The sequence below is a fragment of the Eutrigla gurnardus genome (assembly GCF_963514095.1).
Source record: "Eutrigla gurnardus genome assembly, chromosome: 15".
In the NCBI taxonomy this organism is placed as follows: Eukaryota; Metazoa; Chordata; class Actinopteri; order Perciformes; family Triglidae; genus Eutrigla; species Eutrigla gurnardus.
In genome coordinates this window covers 1531530-1544015 of record NC_139938.1, presented here as the reverse complement: position 1 = coordinate 1544015, position 12486 = coordinate 1531530, and the positions used below count along the sequence as shown (strand labels likewise).

The window sequence follows — 12486 nt, the reverse complement described above, 5'->3', positions numbered from 1 at the left end:
CTGACAATTTGAACATAGACTGAAAGAGCAAAGACAAGTAATTTCCAAGAATTGTTTTTATTTTCTCCTAGTATGCTACACTTGCAAGATGTCTGACGGAGACACTGTTAATAACTCAGGACTATACAGGGAACAATCTATTCAACTGAGATTATCCCCCCCCCCCCCACGTTCATATTTTTATAAACATTCACACAAAGACATATTTCAGGTGTCCTTTTAACAAACACAACTGTCATTAAATCGTTCTACAAATAGTAGAAACATAAACATGTTCAGATTTTTTGTTTTAGGTGCAGTTGCTTTTGTAAGATTACAACTGTTTGTTCATAAATAAACATAGTGTTTGTTTTATGGTTCAATTACATTTAAACAACAAATGAAAATCAAAGGTACCTTACAGAGAAAAAATATATATAAATCCACTCGTCCATATCTCCGGATGCTTATCTCAAACCTCATATTAAGAACGATGCTTGAAGATCAAAAAGACAGCTCATGTGCAGCTTGATACGGTTAAAACAAACATTTGAACATTTGAAAATGGGATTTTTAGCAGGTATTCATTTCTCACTCATTAAAACACCCAGTTGAAAAGGGAACAAACAAGGGTTAATCAGGGAGAGGCCTCAGTGCGAAATATCTCTCACTGAGGTGGGAACAGAATAAACCATTTTGGTTGTCAAGGAACGACAAAGACGAACACTGCAACAAAAAAAAGTCAGCAGCTTCCTCCTGTCAGGGTATTCGGACCTTACTAGCAAATAAAACGCCTAAAAAGAGGTTGTCAGGTTCTTGTTGCATTCAAATTTAGCACAGAAATGTGTTTCATTGTAAAATGCCACATGTACTTTTTCACAAAGTAGGTCTATACAATTCACAAATCATTCTATCTGGTAGAATATTAGTAATACTTCTAATAAATGAAGTACAATGTTTTAGTGTACACGCTTTTGTGAATTCCACCAGAGAGGCAGTCACCTAATGGCCTAATTATATTGGGAATTCAATATTCAACATCAGTCAAAGGGTTCTTTGTTATATAAAAACTGAGAAAGATAATCTTACTGCACATTAGCAAATCAAAATATGTACAAACCTACATTAGCTAATTTAATTTCTGAATAGGCACTTTAAGTCAAAACAGTTCAGCCAGCCCTCAGAGTAATTTTTGATGATACAACATGACGAAGACACTGCAGTTACTTCTTTTTGTTTTTGCTTTTGTAAAGAGGGTGAAACAGATGAAGACATAAAACCTAGAAACACACACACACACACACCTGCAATGCACCTTGTGTGGGAAGAGTTGTGGTGCTTTGTTAGGGAAAAGGTGCTTAACAGCAGCCTTTCACCACCGAGCAGTACTGCTCTTGAACAGGGCAAGTAAATCATTAGTCACCCCACAAAACAATAAATAAATAATAAATAAACAAAATGAAGCACTGTATAAATAATTCATTGTTGTTAAATAAATAATACGTGATTGATAAGTGAAAAGACTGATCAAGAAGAGAAGAGGCAGGCAGTGCTAGAATGTAAGAGAGCGGAGACGCTACAGGACTGTTGTTTCTTTCACAATCCCCAGTTCCTCCTCTGTGAACCTTCTCCACCAATTAACTTCTGCCTGCACATGGATGAGTAAGATTCGTAATGTTGCTGTGGTGTAAGAGCCGTTTGTAAGTTAGTGGTTCCAGAGGAGAATTTCAATGTGCCTGCGAACTGCACTAAATAACACTGTAGGGCGTCGTAGATACACTTGAAGGGTTCTGTTGTCTGCAGCAACTTCACCATCGAGAAAAGGATAAACTTCATTTGTAATGTTCAGGTGTCGCTTCAGAAAAGAGGGGATTGGGGCTTTTATGGAGCATAGATAACAGCAATGGCATATCACCACAGTAGTACAAACATAGGAGCAAATACTACAGTCCCATTTTTTATCTTCCCCCAAAATGGCTAAATCTGTTATTTTAAGCAAACTTGAGGTGCACTTGATTTACAGTACCTTACCTTCTGTGTAGTGCAATCACATTCAAGATTACAGTAATCCGCTTAAATTAGTTCAATCCAGTACACCTCAAGTTTGCCACAAAGCTGAGCCTATTTTATAACCCCGTTAGAGAGCTGGTCCCATCAAAGTGGTGACATTTATGTAAAGCAGTTTGTTTTCTATTAAAAAAATCCCAACAAATCAAATAACGGATGCAATTTCTTCATCAAATTAGATGATTTGTGATTTTGCTGAATCCAACAAACTGCATCCTGACAGTGTATGCCTTCTTACAGTCTGTGCTGGCGAGGTTCAGAGCGGGGCAGGGATGGTGGCGGGGGCAGGGTGACGGTGGTCGACGGCTCCACTGGGTCATCCATGGGCAGGACCAGGCGGGTGCCCCTGATAGCCACTTCATGTTCCCCAAAGGCGAGCTCGTGGTCCAGACCTTCGTCAGACGGGCCGGCGCCGGAGGGGCGGTTGATGGTGTGGGACCCGGACGCGTCCATGCTGACGGTGACATCGGCATACATGGAGCTCACGCTGGCATCGTTCAGGATGAAGTCAGAATCATCATTGTGGAGTTGGCCTTCATTCTGGTGAATGGAAAGGGAAATGAGCAGGGGAAGAAAAAAAGAGCAAAGGAATGAAGAGTTGAGGATGAATAAAAACAAAACAATCAAGTTCATGACCTGCTAGGATTCCTATTCAAATCTTTAAATACACTAACACTTGTTCATCTTAGATGACAACCACAAACGTCAATATTTCATCTGTAAATATATTTTAGATGGTCAAAAAGTTACTGATTGGCTCTTTAAAATGTGCCACTTTGGTATGACATTATTCCGCCTGTCCAAACCTCATAGGCCTGTGGGCTGGTGAGGCATCGTGCCAGCGGTCCACAACAAGTAGGCATCGTAGCAGTGAGAGGAGGGCCGCTGTGGGTCAGGAGGGGCTTCAGGTAGCTGGAGGACAGACTTTTGTCAAGGAATATTAACGATTACTTTCAATTAAACAATTTAATGGGTCAACAATCATATCACTGCTTTATCTGTTCAACCTCCTGCTCAGAAAGATGATGAGATCACCCTCTGGTGTCCAAAGCTGCATCCAGCATCCACACTTTTAAAGACAGGATCTTAAATATGGGATCCATGGCTCAAAGGATACTTGTGGTCAAAGTTATACCAGATCCTGAAGGGCCAGGCACTCTCATGTTTGGTGTTCCTCCGCTGTGACCCATCCAATGCCGCTGGATTCTGTGAAGCAAAACATTTAGCAATAAAATGGCCTCACTACAATGAAATAAGTACTATGAGGACTAACATCGTCACACACAAATGCAGTTGGGCTCAATGGATCCACAAGAGTCTCAGCTTTCATACCCAATGTATGAAGTTCTGAGATATTTTATGGACCCCAGTATGAGGAAATACTCAAATATACCATTTTAGATTTAGGGGTAAATAGCACATTTATACAGCATGCAAAAACCTACTTGCTTTTTACCCCAAACTGCATGAGATTATCGTAATATGGGTGCCATTTAGGTGAGAGGTCAAGGGATCCTTTTGAAAAACACAATGCCAGTATGGTAATTCAGCCCCCTTCCCAACAAGCTAGCATGACATATTTGGTACCAATGAATCCATTAGGTCATCTACTTTCATATGAATCCAGGATTTTAGGTTTTAGCCATCTACATCCTCAGCAAATAAAAAAAAGAATGTATCTACATTTAGCAACTTGACAACGCACCCCATCATACATTTTTCAAAAACAATAGATTTCTGTGCTAATGACTTACAAAGTTGTCTTGATCAGAGTCCACACCCACCCTGAAAGAAAAAAGGTAGCAGTGGTGACTTTGACAGAAGAAACATAGATGGGATGGAAAAAGAGAAGCAGAGTCGTACGGTATGCTCATGAAGGACAGCATGGGCATGGTGCCGCCTCCGCAGATCCACACGGTGAAGAACACAATCAGGAGGGTGGTGGAAAACATCATCTGACGCGCGTAAGTCGCTGTGTCTCGGATTGAAAGAGCAAAGGTCATCGCCCCACGCAGACCTGCAGGAGACGGGTAACAAAACAGTGTGAGAATAAGAAACTGTGTGTGCGTTACACTAAAAGACAGCGTGGGAGAGACATTGAGTGAGGTTGTCTGCAATTTTTCACTTATCACTAACTCAAGAAAAGTAACAACATATGTTTGACTTAATGTTGCTGTTTTTGGCTTCATTTTTTCCTAACTACTCCACATTTGCTGGCAAGCTCGCCCTACACAGTATGCTGATGCAGATGGGGGTTTTCTCTCAGGGCTGGTGGTTTGTGCACGGACATGTCGGGGACTTCTATTACTCGCTCATTTCAACGGAAAACAAACGAAACAAAATAAAACAAAAATAAATGGTCAGCTGAGGTAAGGGCTGTTATTCATAACAATACTGTATCTGAGTAGAAGTGTTGTTGCTTTAGAACAGACTGTGTTCACACACCACTGACTAGGCCAATGTTGTGTTTATTAACTACAGGCTTGAATCTGCTGCATTCCACTGACAGTTTATTTTATTGGAACCAGGTCCCAGCTGACAAGTAGTTGAGTTTGGTCATTTTGATCCAAGCATGTGAATCTTAAAAATACTTTACTGTCACAGCTCTGCACCTGCAAACATCATGACATGCTGAAAGTTGGATCCAATCTTGTTTTTGCGGCCTAGGTTGAGCAGGAAGGACAAAGGGTAGATGTTTGCCGCCCTGCCCAGAAACACTGCCACCTACACAAGAAAGGTCAAGGGCACAACACACCGCCAAGTAATACAGCAGGGGCACGCTGGGATGGAAAATAATTGTGGGTAGATGGCAGTTTGGATGTATGTCACTGTTGACTAATATATCTTTTAAATATTGTTGTTATTCTGTGGCTCCCTGAAGCACTGAATCATTTCTTTGAAATACATATAATGCATGAACTGAATATTATTATCAGAAATGGTTGATGCTATCCATAACTGGTCCAGCATGCAAAAGTCAAAAGAAACATTCTGTTACTGATCCTTAACAAATATGTCATGATCTACACATTAAGTCCATTCACGGGAGCCAAAACCCAGTTAGGTGCAACAACATTTGCCACCAGACAACGATAAGAGTAAAGGATACAAAGGCCCCGACGATGAACATCGGGTTGAAGACATGTGACTGGAAGGAGAAGAGAGTCAGACCCATGTAGGAGAAGATGAAGTTCTCTGCCAGGAAGTTCAGCAGCTCAAACAACTGATGAGGAAGAGGCAAACAAGTAATGTAAAACAACTGCACGATGACTGAAACAGGAAAGTGACAGAACGTTTCTTGTAAACGCTGCATTCATTCACTTTACGCCACATCATGATGGGAGCGTTCGATGGTTGGGGTTAGCAGATTGATTCATGGATGGATGTCATGATATTATTGGTTGAGATTAGTTAGTATTAGCTGATGTAAGAATGCGTCATATTTTGTTTCCCAGGTAAAATAAAACATTGGATTTTTATATAAAAACACAAAGAAATGGATACTTTTTTTGTAGTTGTTTACATCACCTGTTTGGTCCTGTCCTGAGAGTCAGGGGAGAGATTGTTGAAAGTGTAGTGAGCCTGAGTGATCCCACAGAACAGCACAGCCACGACGCCTGAATGAACACAAGCATACTCAGGTCTCACTTCAGAATCACAACACATTAAATGACACTGAATCTCCTGATTTGTGGAAGACATGAGGATCTAGCAGCATTCAAGCACACATCCGGCAACAAACACTATGTTGAAATGTATGACACGTTTCTTAACAATATAAAGAAGAACGGACTGTGAATCCTTGGCTAATATCGTGATTTAAAGACTAACACAAATGTTTGCATCACACTTTGATAAAGCAACATTGACACCGTCTAGTGAGATTGTGTTCCAGTTGGATGATTTAATCTTGCCCTGGTGTGAATGACTCATGCTGCCTTACTATACTAATCGCTGCGTCATGGTTTTTAAAAGATAGCTGGAACTTCCCAAGAAGTCTAGAACAGCTTAAAGTGTCTGGGTGCTCGATGAAAGTTCACTATAAATATGTATATAATTAGGGGGACAAATAATAATAAATGACAAATTAGACGATAATAAAAAAAATGGCAGTTGATTGTCGAATTGTCCAGTAAAAACATGAACGAAGAATAATAGGATGACTAAAATATGATTACAAGTTATTTATATTTTTTACCAAAAAACAAATACTATCACCAAGTCAGAATGAGTTGCCAAAACTCACAGTTTAAATTGAATGCGTGTGTGCTGTGTGCACAGGTGTACCTGTGAACCCGCAGGCCTCAGCCAATAGGAAGGTGCTCCAGGACATGAGGAAGAAGAGAGCAGTCTCCAGCAAGGGGAAGTCCCTCAGCTTTGTGAACTTGGTCACGTGACAAAAACTGAACGTTAAGGAGCAAAACAAGAGGACGTACATACACAGTCGGCCTGCAGTGTACAAAGACAGCATTATGTAAACTGTATGAAGAAGGAAGCACAGTTCTATCATGCAAGGACACAATACAGGCTGCTCCTACGGGACACCCACAATGGCTTCTCTGGTTCCAAGTCAAATAGGACTTGAAGCTGCCGATATTACGACTGCACAGCAGCAACTTAAATGAGATAGAAGGCAACTTCACCTCGTAGCTCTGTTGCTGCCTATGCACGTCGGTGTATGTAAAAGTACATCATGTCATATTGAGCAACCAGTGGAAGGATATGAGAGCAGTCATGACCCCAGTAGCCACCCCAAGAGCAAAGGATCCACTGAACACCCCCAGGAAGATGCCGAAGGACTTCAACATGGCCATGGCCTCAAAGCTGTGGCTGTTGTCTCCTGCAGGCTGGTAAGCCACAATGGAGCTGAAGGGTTGGTAGACAGGACACACGCAGATAAAACACTTGCATGGGAGAGGAAATAGACACTTATGAAGACTAATGAAAGGGGAACTGGTCAAATGTTAATCACATGCTCTCATAAAGAATAAACAAAAACAGAGATTTGAAAGATGAAGTCAGTCATATCAAACCTGCAGCAACCCAAATCCAACAATGGCTGATATCACCAGCAGCCTGGTGTTTATCCGATTGAGTATAAATTCAGGGGATTTTGGTTCCCTCTTAAAAACGCAAAGAGACTTGGCACACATGGACTGGAGTTGGGTTTTACAGTCATAAAAATAGGAAATTAGGATCTTGCATGCTCAATTCTAATTCAATCTTGGATCTCTCAACACCATTTGGTTGATATCCAATAAGAGAAACAGCCCGAAACACTATTATAAACATACTCATAATGCATTACAATCTGCTTAGAGTGCTGTACAATAAGTAATAAGTAATGCATGATAAACAAACTTATCATGCATTATAATGAGATTGTATGTCACTCCAAGTGGTCATTATTTACTTAAGAAAGGTGGGGAAAAGAACACCACACAGCATTGTAATAATAATTTTGACTTAACTTAACACAAACAATGACAACTTAGAGTCGATTATAATCACATTACAATGCACCTCTTACAACAATTTGAATATAATTAAGACCCTTGCAAAATTGTCAGTGAATGACCAGCAATTATAAAGCATGATGATACTTGACCTAATTATGATTATCATTATAAAGCATTATACATATTTATGAGTATTTATAACTATAATTATACGGTGCTATGAGCAGAATACAACACATTATAAATATGTCTATAATGCGTTATAAACATGGGAGTCAAACAGCCAATTCAGATGCTGCCCCTTTATGAGCAGTTGTGCCCAAACGACCTCAAGACCAACAAAGCAATTCATTAGCACCAATTCACAAACTAAATGACCAAAACTGATACAAGGAATGGCTATGAAAGGGTAGCAGGGGAAGGCAGCGATCTCCTAATGGGTGGCGGTTCAGGGCTACATTCTAAGAAAAACATATGCATCACATCGACTGAGTTGACGTGATCAGGTTCTGGCGCTATGACTCTGCCAGCACAACCACGCAAACAGCCCTCCCACCCACCCACCGGGCAGTGAATGTCTGGTTTTCTCCCAGCCATTCCTCCGCCCCCTCTGGCCAGAGTGGGCCTTCGTCTCCTGGGGAGAGCACGGCTCCAGCCCCTCGTCTACCCTGCTTTTCCAAGCGGAGGAGAACACTGCATACATACGTATAGGTAGGCGATGATTGACACGGACGGGTGAAGGAAGGCAAGCAGTGAAATGACAGGGTCTGATGTTAGTATGTTTAGTGTCCATTTGCAACGTACAACACAAAAAGCAGAATTGGCCACAATTAGCCTTATTGCAGAGCAGGTCATTAACAGAGAACTAGAAATGGAAGGATGGGTTCACATTTAAGTCTGTCCTAAAGCAATAGTTACATATATGCCAATGTCTTTCTCCTGCACATACTGACCGTGACAATATGCATTTCTAATGCAATTCAGATTTAAGTGATGATGGAAAAAATCTTCAGCCCTCACTCTGTGTAAACAATCATTTCAAATTTCACCTGAAGCTAGTCAGACAAAACAAGGTGTATAAGTATCTTCCATTTCTTTTTTTAACACGTCTCCTTTGTTGAACTGTCCCACAGCTGCATTTGAAACACTATAAAAGGCAAAGAAAAAGCTGAATACTGCACCAGAGAAGGGAATTAATCATTCTTGAAATGTACATAATGTTTTGAGGTAGACTTGCAAAAAAACCTTAACCCTAATCCTTTTATGTGAAACTACGGTTGCTTTGATGAAATAGAAATGGGAAACACTGTGTGCGTACATGTCTACGGTTGTTAAGTACTTAATACTTACGAAGAGAGGACGATGGCCACAGCATCATTGAGGACGCTCTCCCCAAAGAGTAAAGCGTAAAGGTCCACATCTACTTTTAGTTCATTAAAGATGGCCAGCACCGTCACTGAGGCACAGAGGAGAAAAATACACGTCATAGAATAAGACACACAAAAACTGTACCGCAGGACAGGAGCGCAGATGGCGTCAAACAGAAAGTCTATCCAGGAAGCAGGAAGGAGGTGTCACACTGCTTCCATAATGCACATACAGACAGTGAATATTACTGCATGGGTGCTGAAAGCTATTATGGCACTACCTACCTGGGTCTGTTGCTGAAACGATGGCTCCAAAGAAGAGGCAATCTGTAAAGTAAAAATCTCCCCCAAGTTGGCCCACAACTTTCATGAAGGACACAAAGCCATACATGATCAGCCTAGGAGGAGGAAGAATGTGTACAGGTCAAGATGCTGGCAACACTGGCCCATTCAACGAGCTGGTCAAGTGAAATTGGGAAAAATCTTCAAACTGATATTTCTGTCTGAATGTATATATTTCAGATAGACAGATTATTTACCCAATAACAAAGCAGGAGATAACTGTTCCCATGAAAGCATAGGCCAGGATGGAGCCAATGTTTCTGAAGAAATGTCGCTGAGACAGACAAGGACACATGTATTAAAGCTTTGCACTTGGATGTGAAAACAATCAAAGAAACAAAAAAAAAGGCATATTCATAAAAAAATAAGTTATTTAATTAATTGAAATTATGAAAAATCTGAATTTTTAATATTCTTTATTAATGTGTCATAGTCCAAACCCTCTTACCCTTTTCAGACTGTAACCAGCGTGGAAGATGATGGGCGGCAGTAAAATGTTGAAAAACACTTCGGGGTCAAAGGTCACCTGGAGACAGTAGTAGGTCATAAGAGGTCATGCACCTATTTAATGTAGTGAATTAACATAATTTAGCTAAAAATGTGCATATATATATATATGTGTGTGTGTGTGTGTGTGTGTGTGTGTGTGTGCGTAAAATCCTTCATCTGTTCATCCCCTTGCCTTTCTAAGCATCTCATCGTCCTGCACTTGGTGACCTTTGCCCCGGCTCACTTCACCCTTCAGAGTGTACTCGTAGAATCGCCCGCTGACGTTGACCAGCAGAGTAGCAGGACTGGCGTTGACAGCACAGCTGAGGATCACATCACTCATGCTCTGGGGCACATGGACGCCAAAACGCAGAATCACACCCACCAACAGGCCTGGAGGGGGGGGGGGGGGGGGATACAGAGAGTAAAGGCAAGGCAGTTAGTTGAGGATGTGCAGTACATGATAATAGTAAGAATATCCTTTATATTTATACGTTAGCATTCCAAAACAAGTGCTCCAGAGAGTTTAAAGGTGTTGTGGTTGTTGTCTGATTGCTTGTTCAGCAAAATAAAGTGGAGTTCTATTTAAAAATACTGCTTCAATGATTTGTTATGAAATATTTTAAGCTGCTGCTCAATGCATCCTGAGAATGGTTGGTGACTGTGTGCTGTGGACAGACACCAAAATTATGTTGCGGTACCTTACCTACCAGGAATCCTGCCCCTTTCCGTTAAAACGCTGAACGGACAGGATAAGCTGTCAAATTAGCTCACTGGTTAAGTTTGAGCAGCTAACGGCATCACAGCCAGCTAGCATCGACGCTAAACACAGTAAGCTAGTTGCTGACATCAACGTCGGCGGTCTTACCGTAGATCATGGCCAGACCCGTTTCGTGCAGGAACCGAAATCGCCGGTGTTTAAACAGCCATATAGTTAAAATGGTGAGCGTTAAGAGCATTATGAATATGAGTAGATTGGCACTGTCCTGTCTGTGGCTTTCCTCAGCAAGCCTCTCTGTTGCGACGTTGTCCATCGCATTGCTCTGTCCTCGGCTCCCGGCGAGCAACAACGTCAAGAGAAAAGGCAACAACAGAAGCGCTTTCGACGGGTTGACACTTAGAAAGCTGCTCAGTCTGAATCCCATGGTGGCTGTCTGTGAAACGCTTACATTTGTCGTTGAATTGTACGGGTTTTAAATGGGAAACTACTGCTTGGACGAGACGCGGCCAAATGACAGCTCCTTCCGCAGCCGTTATCAAAACATTGAAACTTCCGGTTCTTCAAAATAAGAGTCAGCGACCCTTTCAGCCGTTAGCAGGTTGAGGATTGTTGTCATTTCATATTGAAATACAATAGATGCTCAATAAATAAAAAACAAATAAAACAAATAAGAACTCAATTGAATCTAAATAATATAATATCAAATTAAATAAAACAGAATAAGAAACTAATGTACCAGGATAAGACAATTAAGGAAAAACTGAAATTGATTTTGCTGACATTTTTTTAGAATACACCAATATCTTGGGTAACTTAAATATACGGTTTGTAATTGTTACACTACCGATCACACAGAGCACACATACACACACACACTTACAGAGAGAGAGAGAGAGAGAGAGAGAGAGAGAGAGTAAAGCCCAAGAAGGGTTGAAAAGATGCTTAGTATCTTCTGAGGTCTGATTTTTTTGTTATTTTGTTTTATTTTGTTTTTCATTCTTTTCCTTTTTTTTCTTGCTTTGGAAGGTTGATGCTTGTATTGAATAAATAAAAAGTAAACTGTATTAACATGATGATTATCTTCAGTTAAAGTTAACACAACTCAGAAACAAGTAAACCACAAACACATCTTGCAGTTTTGATTCAACATGAATGTATAAGTTAAACTAATGTCTAGGACTTGAGACTTATTTCTGATGGAAGGATGTAAGATGAGAAGATCAACAAAAAGAATACATACATTGTGTTTTTAACAATGACCCATTGCATGTCATGCTAATCAGCACCACAAGCCTTTTTTAATTACATCTGAAATTATATCAGTAATATACATGTTTATCTTATGACAAAAAAACTGTGTATGCACCAAAAAACATGGTATCTGATTCACTGGAAATGAGCTTATTCAGGTCATTTCCAGTGAATCAGACATGTTTTTTTGTTAACCGCAGATGTGGAGGGTTGAGTGCTTGTTCTTAGTGAAATTTAGTCTTTTGGTTAGGCTTACTACTGGTTAGGTACTGGTTGTTGGACCATCAAATAAAGATCATTTGCAAATTTGTATTCTGGGATAAATTACAAACTAAATTTCACAATTTGTGTTTATTTTGCCATTGCATGCTTTCCCCCAGCACAGACTAACATTTTGTATTGATTTTGATAAGCTTACGAGTTGCTAACATCATGTACACTTATGTTACGTCCCAGCTTGTTTTGGAGAGCAGTAACATATAATTGGGATAGGAAATGAGGTGGAATGCGACAACTGGACAGGTTCTGGTTAAAGTCAGGTGTTTAATTAACCAAGGAGAGTGTGCTTGCATCAGGAAATATGACAGAAAGAGGCTAAGAGGCAATACAGGGACAAATAACAATACACAAAATGAAGTGGAATAAATGACAGTTACTTAGCTCTTGGCTCAAAAATCGGCAGAATCACTCATGGAAACAACACAATTAATATGGCAGCATATACCAATTTATAATTTTTAAGTTGAGGTAAGTTGAATAAACAAAACAGGAGTCTTCCAGCAATTTAACACGTTTGGAAGTATTACTTACT

The 12486-nt window shown here is 40.4% G+C and overlaps 1 protein-coding gene and 1 long non-coding RNA gene across 3 annotated transcripts; one reads left to right on the top strand and one right to left on the bottom strand.

Annotated features, from left to right (window-relative positions):
- Nucleotides 1-57: 57 nt before the first annotated feature.
- On the bottom strand, nt 58-10950 carry LOC311025566 (sodium/hydrogen exchanger 6-like). Of its 2 annotated transcripts, XM_084028538.1 has the most exons (16): nt 10572-10950; nt 9897-10096; nt 9663-9740; nt 9412-9488; nt 9158-9270; nt 8856-8961; nt 6757-6912; nt 6334-6449; nt 5575-5663; nt 5156-5269; nt 4659-4770; nt 3910-4063; nt 3801-3831; nt 3164-3252; nt 2853-2958; nt 60-2586 (listed from the first exon to the last, which is right to left on the bottom strand). In XM_084028538.1, the coding sequence occupies exons 1-16, from the start codon at nt 10846-10848 to the stop codon at nt 2281-2283; spliced, it is 2124 nt and encodes a 707-aa protein (XP_083884664.1). In that variant the 5' UTR covers nt 10849-10950; the 3' UTR covers nt 60-2280. The 2 variants fall into 2 exon arrangements, with proteins under 2 accessions (XP_083884663.1, XP_083884664.1); XM_084028537.1 differs by having other exon boundaries at nt 58-2586; nt 3801-4063; nt 6769-6912.
- Nucleotides 6311-8026, top strand: LOC311025567. The gene is made up of 3 exons (XR_014598397.1): nt 6311-6434; nt 6766-6923; nt 6963-8026. It is a non-coding gene; the product is annotated as an uncharacterized lncRNA (long non-coding RNA).
- Nucleotides 10951-12486: the final 1536 nt, after the last annotated feature.